The 9,495-nt window shown below is 43.5% G+C and overlaps 1 protein-coding gene across 1 annotated transcript; it reads right to left on the bottom strand.

Annotated features, from left to right (window-relative positions):
* Nucleotides 1-732: 732 nt before the first annotated feature.
* LOC121588532 lies at nucleotides 733-3,471 on the bottom strand. The gene is made up of 2 exons (XM_041906586.1): nucleotides 2,048-3,471; nucleotides 733-1,963 (listed from the first exon to the last, which is right to left on the bottom strand). The coding sequence occupies exons 1-2, from the start codon at nucleotides 2,495-2,497 to the stop codon at nucleotides 1,565-1,567; spliced, it is 849 nt and encodes a 282-aa protein (XP_041762520.1). The 5' UTR covers nucleotides 2,498-3,471; the 3' UTR covers nucleotides 733-1,564.
* Between the last annotated feature and the right edge of the window lie 6,024 nt (nucleotides 3,472-9,495).

Here is a 9,495-nt window from a genome sequence, read left to right as displayed (position 1 = left end):
CCCATACCGGACATTCTGTAAGTACCGAGTGAAGATTATTCAGTTCCGCTTCGATCGTTGCGGGAAAACTGCTCCGCTCGCTGGGTCGTGCATGAAGAAAGTGGAAATCTGGTAGAGAAATCAGTGAAATGCATTCTCCCCAAACAAGATGTCCTCGAGTCGATCAGCTGTGAGGGAACGAGTGGTACCGTTCCGGAAACTGTGTATTTATTTCATGGACACCAACTTGGCCCGTTCTTTCATGAGCTGGAGCAGGTTTGGTTTTTGTCCGCAGCAACTTTCGCAACCGGCAGCAGGAAACCGGGTTCTGCGCAGCGGTGATCTAGATTTTCCGCGACTTTTAGTTTCGATGTCCGGCCTTAGTTGGGCGGCTTGAAACTCGTTTATGTATGTGAATTTCGAAGTGTATGTGGAACTCGAATTGTACGTGCCGTTAGACCTGTATTAGGTACTTTTTTTTTACTCGTGCCAAACTCGTAATTGAATTTCCACGGGAATTGGACCAGTTCAGCAAATAAGCTGCTAAATAACGGCAAAGGTCTGCTCCAATATTGGAGTGAAAGTCATTCCTGGTACATTCCAGTGCATTTGCGTTGTTTTTTAATTAGTTGCTTCGCAGGAAATGTGTGTTAAGCGGATATTTCGGATGCATGGCAGTAGCCGTTCCTTGGGCTGTGTATCATTGGCGCCTAAAGGATCCGGCATTTAGTGATCATACAAAACACAATCGAGTACTTCTTCATTTAAGTTTTATTTGACTGCATTTTTTACACAAAAATAGGACGTATCGTACAAAAAATAACGAAAACGAAATCATAACTCGTACAAAACAAAACAAAAAAACTAAAACACATAAATTATCAGTTCTGTTGAGGGAGCAGTACAATAAATTAAATTAAGTTAAATAAATAAACTGCTGTGCGGTGGGCCGCGCTCCGGCAAAAACGGGAGCCGCCTCGACCGCTAAGAGCTAAAGCTGGTGTGCCCATCGATATGTTCCGATCGGGGAACGGTGGGCCCCCTGTCTGGTTATTGGGGGATTACGAGATGTGTGAGAGAGATTGGGGAATGATTGTGTGAGTGAGGGTTCAGCAGGAACCATTTTTTGGCTGTGTGTAATGTTCGCTTCGCGGTTTTTGTAGACGACGTTTTGCGTGCAAATTCCATATGACGCGGCGTGATAGAACGATGCCCTACCGGCGGGGTATCAGTTCGTCAGTCGGTATTGAGTGCGAGTTCGGTGCTTGCTGCGCTGGGGCCGTTGCGGGTGGAGGAGCGGTTTTGAAAGCGGGTCGAATGGAACAGGGCTGGTTCCTTCTGCATTACACCGATCCGAGCGCCGATCCACTGAGGGTGAGATTAATGGGGTGATTTGGCTGAGGATGTTCGTAGGCGCTGTCGAGATGCCGAAGGACCCAGGTTGCACTTGCTTCTAACCGTTTGTTTCTAACTGGACTCCCACCAGTTGCACCGGCTGACAACGAGCAGCCCGGGACTGGTTGTTTTGGTGGGTTTTTGGGGGTATGGGAGTTGGCTGGGATGGGGGGATCAAGGTATACTGCGCTTACTGGGCGTAGTGTCCGTAGCCGTTGTAGGCAAGACCCTGGCCAGATCCGATACGTCCCCAGCCGCCACCGTGTCCACCGGAGACGACGACCTCATGGGCCGACTCGTGGTGTCCGCTGCCGCTCGAGATCAGCTTCTTGATGCCAATGATCGAGGCGAGGGCGAGGGCGAGCTTGGACACGATCAGAGCCTTACCGGCGAGCAGGGCGAGGGCACCGAAGGCGAGCGGGACGAGAGTGCTGCCGAGCAGGAGCGGGATCATGATCCAGTGGCCGTTCTTCTTGTCCTTGTCCTTGCCGCCTCCGAAGCCACCGCCTCCGGCACCTCCGAAGCCACCGCCTCCTCCGCGGACCTCATCCATGGAGCGCTTGATTTCCTCGCTGGACGGGAACTTAACCTGGTGGGAAGGGGAACAAAACGTCATTGGAGCGGGCCGATCGAAAGGGTGTGAGAGTAAATCGAAAGGGTTCAGCCAACTCACCTGCAGCGTGTGAGACTGGAAGAAGGACAGAACCTTGTCGAAGAGCATCGAGTTGAGCGAGCGTTCCTTCTCGTCGAGCGAACGGGGCAGCTCAGCCTCGAGCTGGACCTCGGTCTTAAGCGGAGTAGCGTCAGCGGCTGATTCCTGATCGCGCACGAATCGCACGCCCTCGCTCAGCTTGAAGTCCTTGGTCGAGCGCGCCACGCGGTCCAGGATGGTGAACAGCTTCATCTTCAGGCAGGTGGAGACATCGGCGCTGGCACAGTCCTGGTACGTCTTGTACAGGTACTTGATCTCGCCCAGGTACGAGCCGGCACGGGGCGTCTGCTGCTGCGGTCCGTTGCTGTCATCGATCGAGTTCGAGCTGACCGGCAGCGTGGCGGAGGCACTGTGGGCGACGGACACTGTCGCTAAACACCCGATCACCAGTAAACACTTGAACAGCTGCATCGTTGCAGGGTTTGGCAGAATGAGGCCGGGTTGGGTTGCGTTGCGCTAGAGCGTTTCTTAGTAAATCTGTTTCACGAAGAAAACAGATCACAATTGCACGAGGCCGAACTCACACTCTGCACACTCGCTCGCTGTTTGCGATGGATATAGAACTGAAGACGAATGGACTCAAACTGTGCCTTCCAGTGGGCCGCCGGCATCAATATATACTCCGAGCGCAGTTGGACCCATTGCACGCAAACCGGCCCTACCATCCTGTTCGCGCACCGTGCGCGATAGATGCACTTGCATTTCCCGCGGCTCACCCTTTTCCCGCCCGTCAAAACCCCTCTGTCCGCCCGTCCGCCCGGAGCCAGTCTTGCTTCGCTCGGTATTGTGCTATCGTTCGCTGCACACATATGCGGCAGTGTTGGCCGATCGCCGGCATACCGAGAGCCATCTTCACCGCCACCGTTCCGGCCGCCGTTCTGTTCTACTGCACCGCGAGCCAATGTACAACGTCGGGCGGATGATCGCGTGCCGTGCAAGCATCCCCGTACCGCTTGAATGAACCGCAAAATCCGTGTCGGCGTTCCATGCGTTCGATACGGCAGACCCTACGGAGGGAGGATATGTTTTTCCTACGTGGGTGCTTTCTTCGGGGGGGAAACTCGATATATTGCGGCGACCCAAGTGCAAGGGCCTTGCCAATTCCGCAACACGGGTCCGATGGCCTTGCCAATGGGCAGACGATTACACGCCCAACTGGACAAGCGCTAGGTATCGATGACACTTTTACACGAATTTTTACTATCATGAAGGTGAAATGGTCCATGGCGATTAAGAGCGGTGGACACTCGGGGACAATCATGACCCTTTGCCGGAGCAAATTGGTTATTTTGCGGTTCGTTGGCTTTTGATGTACATTAGCATAATGGAAAGTGCTAATTGGTGGCGCGAACAAGCTTTTCACTTTCCATCGTACTTTGCTGGATCATCTCAAGAAGACGTATCGGAGGACGAAAACGTGAAGAGGAGTTGAACAGGCTTTACTTGCGAGATGCGAGTGGCGCATCATCCAAGTAAACAAGAGGCAGATGTGACGCAATTGTTGGAGATTTAAAAAATGATTCTAGAATATTGGTCCATGAGAGCTCAGAGAAGCATAATTACGACTGAAGGTTATGATTTTTAGCGAGTAAAATGAAGCTCTATCATGTTTGCATTTAAATAGTTTGTCATGATGCTTTAACCATAGTGTTATTTCCACAATACAGATTTCAGATTTCAATATCAGTTTTGCAGTGTTCTTGTAAAAAAATATTTCAAATATTACTATATTTAAAGTATGTCAATTTCATACAGTGTTGCAATGAAAAATCTGATTTTTTTAAAAAGACATATTAAGGGAGAATCGTGCAAAGTAAAAAGAGTGTTTTCTTGCCTCATTTTCAATCAAGTATAGTTGGTATAATAACGCAAAAGTTTAATTTAAAAAAAGGCTGTCTCACTCATTCTACCATTCATACTATCCAACAATTATGGGATTTAAAAAAGTACTCTTTTGACTAGAATAATTTTCCAAGACCTTTTTATGTGAAAACAAGATTTACCTAAAACCAATTTTTACTAGCTATTGTGAACGAAGTTAGGTGCGGCTCCATTAAAAATGATTTTGATCAATGAGAGAATTGGCTTCAGCAACGCATTCCTTTTGACTTGTTTGACCCAACTGTTTTTTAATGTTGTTCGTGTTCGTAGCATCGAGGGCTCGGTTGTAGGGAAAGATGGAAATCGAATTTGTTGATTTATTGTTTACTCTTATGTTGGACAGTGCCGTGGAACCTTATAAATGTTCCAACATCTTATATCATTTGGCGATGAATCTATTTCATCAAACACCTTTAATAGAGATATTTAGAAGATATAAACCTTGCAGAAACTATGAAAAGTATTTAAATTAAGGAGCAATGAAACACCGGTCAAAATAGCAGTCATGCGTTATGCTATTACTCGCTCGACGCTGGCAAAGCACTTCACGAAATCCAATATTTTGTCACGATCCTGGACAACTTGAAAAAAAAAATAAGATAAAGCAGTGATAGGAAATTGTTCAAGGATAGATATGAGAAACTATGGGATTACAAATATCAAAAAGTCCAATTTTCAATGGAAAAATGGCTTCACGTATTAACAAGTCCCTAAAACATACTTCGTGGACTTTCCGTGGAGTAATTTTCTTAAGGGTTAGACTGTTGTTTTGTAAGCTGGTGCAACGTCAGCTGTCAGTGCACGATATTTAAATAATGCTTTAGATTCTGCATTCTTCGAGGTGTTAGAAGTGGCGTTTACAATTCCTAAATTAACTGCTGAATGATCCGCCGTTGCAATTGGCCAAGAATTGGTAAATGTGGAAAATACTATAAACCTCTTCAATTTCCAACGTTTTCTAAAGGTCCACCTTTTACACATCAGGTGACCGGCTTACCCGAAAATTTCCAAAATGCACGAAAAAAACCATGTTTTATTTCATGAAAAAACATAAAAAGCGAAATAAACTTAAAAGTTTCAACACTTTTTTTTGATTTTACATGAGTTTAAGATAATGTGTGCACATTTTCATGGTGGTTATGTTAATAAATTCCAAGATTTTTAACATTTTGCTTAAGGTGTTCGACTTTACCTACTTTCCCCTACTGGAATTGGTATAAGTATTGCTGAGCCTATTTCACCTATAGGATCTAGGTTTGTGGCCCAGTAGTTATAGAGAGTCACTCTTTTTTTTTTTTGAATGATACATTCTGAAAATAGACAGTTATGATCGAGATGCTGCATAACACTTATAGTAAGAGTTTATTGATCAGGATTTTTTTTTTGTATTCTAGAAATATAAGATCAGATCTGTACAAGACATACAGATCGTTTATGCTGTTAACTAGTCGACGTTTGCAATGTTTAGCATGATTGCTGAAAACCTAGTAATGGAGTTTATTGGTGTTATTATGCCAATTTTCTAATTACGAAAAACACTCGCGAAGTATTTGGCTTCCACTTTTCGCCTTAGTACCAGTAGGTTTTCAGAACACAATCCGTGTTGTCTGTCGGGAACATGAGTGGGCCAGGAAACAGGCGTTCAGCATCCCGTTAATGGCAATTAGCAGTACCATCGTTCAGAACGGTTCTGTCCTCGATGCAGACAGTCTAGGAATGTGCCTCTGCTAACCTACAGATCCGAGATGCAAACCTTCTGACAGTGAAGCCTCGAAACCACCGTCTCGTTGACGCAATCAGGAGCAATTTTGCACTAACGGTGGAACCGGTTCACCTGATTGATTAGCGCGCTCGCGGGTCGTTAATCGATCGTCTTCGGTACCGACACTGGACGGCCAGGAGCTTACGTCTTCCTTCGCAAGAGCTTGTGTGTGTCTTGGTATAATCAATATTCTGTATCGTGCCCTCACATGAAGTGGTATTACCGTGTTCAGGATGATGCAGAGCGGTAGCGAAAATAGTGTGAAAACGAAAGTCCTTATCGGTTGGTACTGAGTACCGTTCGCTTCCGCTCTTGGGTCGTGTTCTGGTTTTTTTGCTCACCAGTGCGTCGTTGCCTTGCGTTGTTGCGAAGGAACATGATGGCGTCTTTCGTACCCCTCCCGTTTTTACACGCATCGTTCAATTTCATCTCTTCAATATCCGCAGGAGAAAAACATAACAAACACCCTACATAATCTATGAAGGAGCTGCCTGGCTAGTTGGCTTGCACGAGTGGCATTGGGGCAAAAAGTTCATCATCGGAGTGCGATTCAATAATGGGGGTGCAGCTGCATCGAGTGATGTTGAATTTCCCGTCAGTGTATCACGTTCCATTTATGCACAGGTTTCTTTACTTCCCTACGGCAGTTGTGCTGGTTTTATTTCCATATTTCATTTCTTTTTGCGATCCTAGCAAGAGAGTAATACACAATTCGTACTCTTTCTATCAACGTTCAATGTATATATCAGCCGTTTTTTCATCTCCATTTACACGCAAACTAAGCCAGCTGACTGGCCGCGATGGTCGACCTAAGGACAAGTTTCGAGTTTACACACTTTCAATTCTCGCTTTGCTCTCATGGTAGAGAGATAGAAACAAAGAAAGACGTAGATAGAAACGGAGGGAGCGAGAAAAAAAGATAAAGATGCAGGGCAGTTACCGTTCTGTTCTATAAACTGCGCAAATTATAAGCTAATTAGACAAGTGCATCCATCCATCTGGTCTCCCGCCTACCGGCAGTCTGCAGTGTCTGCAAACATGCGAATTTCTCATCGCTAGGTAGTTTCGGAATGTGTTTTCTCATTTTCACGGACAGCAGAAAAGAAGCTCCTCTGTCCGTTTGGCTGCACACCAGCTGTTTCTGATGAGGCGTGCAATATTTGCTACTATTTAGAGTGTGTGCTGTTGGTGTGAAGAAGATGTTCGAATGGGTACAATTGAAAAGAGTGCGAATAGAGGGTGGATATATCTGATCTCCAGCACACGATAGAGTGTGTCGTGTGTGTTGGTTCGAAGCCACGGTTGGATGCATGGTTCGATTGGGCCCATGTGCCGAGGGATGTAAACGAATGGAATGCATACTAACGTTTTCTTAACCCATGAGGGAAAAGGATTGCGAAACCTTTCCGATTTACAACGTAGGACTTGTTATCATCATCCGTTTTCACCACATGCATTATGAGAGTCTGCTTCATGAAGGGTTAATGTATGGTGTTGTTGATAGCAGATCCGAGGGTGCAATTGTTATTTTTATCTTCCTCTTTTTACAATCACGGTTACATGCTCATTGAGTATTGTGTTTGTTGCGATCCTTGGCTATCGAGCGATTGTTTATGGGAGCGGAAAGGAAAGCAAGCGTTAGAGTGTGCGATAGTTGGTGTAAAGTGATTCAATTAAAGGCTCTAACTTACAGACAAAGTGTTTAAAAAGCTAGTCGAGCAACAGAGCACACATCAAATGATTCGCAGTTCCGAGCCAAGAAGGTTTGTAGATATGAAGCAACTGCATCAGACCATAGTAACAACTTGTAAAATTTGGCTTTGTAGGTCCTTTTTGATTTGTAAAAATATTGAATTATTTATTCACATGAACAGTTTAAATTAGCTAAGGTTTCTGAATTTTGCAACTGCGTCTTAGTATAAATGCAACTTATCTCAAATATAGAGGCATTATCAAAATGTATATAAAATTAAGTTTTGATTACGACTCTATTTGAATCGAGATAAAGAACTCAAAAATTATCTTTTTACACAGAGCGTTATTATCTCGACGACGGCACTTGGACTCAAAAATCAAACACAATTGATAATTACTCCAACGTATCCTTAGATACATTTTTAAAAACTCTAGTTTCTTTGGGTTACATCGTCCGTTCAAAGGATGGCTGTCATAAAAGTTACATAATATGATTTTTCTGAGTTATTTCTACGGATAACTGAAAGTAATACTGTTTTTTTGGCCAGTCCATTTACTTAGTAAAACATTCGAGTATTTTACATATAATTAGATTTCCTTTGATTTTGTTTTAGTTTTTCTGAGAAATTAAAGCCTACTTTCAAGGCTCTCTTTTTATAAAATTATCATTTTTTTATAACATGTTTAAATTTTTTATCATTCTTTTATGTTTTATCATTTTTATTAGTTTGCATTTTTGAGTGAGAAATTTTTATTTTTTATTGTTAGATTCTTATGAAAAAAGAAACGGTTTTTTGAGAATATTTTTATTGAATTCAATATTATTTATTCTATTATTTTTAATAGAAATATTTGAAATTATTTTGGATGTTTTGTTTTTGATGTATAATTCTTCATTATTGTACCAACTGTACCAACAAACAGTTAAGAATGGTTTTTGCTCCTAAGGAGCTCACTCGTCGCTATGATTTTCCATCAATTGACATTGGCTTCGTTATGGTTCCGTTAAGCGAGTATTGATGAATTCTCGGTAATGAGATTTACATTCCTTAGCTTTCGGATGCTTTTTTGTCGAAGTCGCGCGTGCTTACATCGAAAGCATGACTGCATTTTAACTCGAATTTACAGCCAAGCGATGAGGCTCAACATGCCGAGGCAAGTTGAACCGAGCACGAAGGAGAGTACAATCATCGATACTCTATGCTAGACGTGAGGAGGCTACGGTTCCTTGGTTAAATGGCAACGTTCGCAATACAACGTGTCGGTAGCAGGTAAATGGTAAAACAGAATCAGTTGCAATTAGACACTGGTGTAGTGCGGACTTGCAGGAAAGGGCCCGTTTCGTCCGGAGTTGAATATGTTGGTTGGTAAACTTCCTAATGATGGTGTGTGTCCGTGCAAAGGATGGTTGCTTGCGGCTAAGATAATAGACCCGGCAAACAAGTAGATTAAACTGAGTTCCTGAGCAAATGTGGCGACATGATGTAGCATCCGCTGTGTTGTGGTTGCGTAATATCTAACATACGTAAAGGTAAAGATAGCTAAAGATGATCCGGTGAGATATTGTAGTTAGTTTAGTTAGTTACCTAGAATTTCTTGGTGGGTTAGTTGCGTGTGATCGATATTATAGTGGTAAACAATTGCAGTGTACAGAAAAATATGTTGTGTGCTCGCAGGTGGTTTGAAATGTGGATATGATAAATTGATTATACAGACTTCAAGTAGTACATAAGTTTCGATAGCATAGTAAGTTAGAATTGTAGAAAAAAAAGATTGTAAAGAGATAATTTGTGCTAATAAATGCGTCCAAAAACAAACACAATACTGCATTGTTGAATTTCAAAAGTAGCTCAGCAAAAGCATCGACACATTGCGCGCCGCTAAATGTATCCGAAACTGTGGCCTCAAATACTGACCCTAACCAACTTAAATCCCGTCTGTGTCACTCTACTACGGAATCGCGAAAACCTGTTTTGGGAAGTAAAACAAATCAATTACATTTTTCCACTGCAAGTTCACTCACGAACGGTGCATTCGACAATGTGTTTGTGTGTGTGTGTGTGTGTGTATT

This window comes from Anopheles merus, chromosome 2R (assembly GCF_017562075.2).
Source record: "Anopheles merus strain MAF chromosome 2R, AmerM5.1, whole genome shotgun sequence".
Lineage (NCBI taxonomy): Eukaryota > Metazoa > Arthropoda > Insecta > Diptera > Culicidae > Anopheles > Anopheles merus.
Note: the sequence above shows the minus strand (reverse complement) of the source record. Positions and strands in the feature narration are given on the sequence as shown.

Coding starts and splice junctions, on each gene's coding strand:
- LOC121588532 (XM_041906586.1), bottom strand. CDS start 2,497: ATGCAGCTGTTCAAGTGTTTACTGGTGATCGGGTGTTTAGCGACAGTG. Junction 1,964..2,047: donor TCCAGTCTCACACGCTGCAG/GTGAGTTGGCTG, acceptor CCTTCCCACCAG/GTTAAGTTCCCGTCCAGCGA.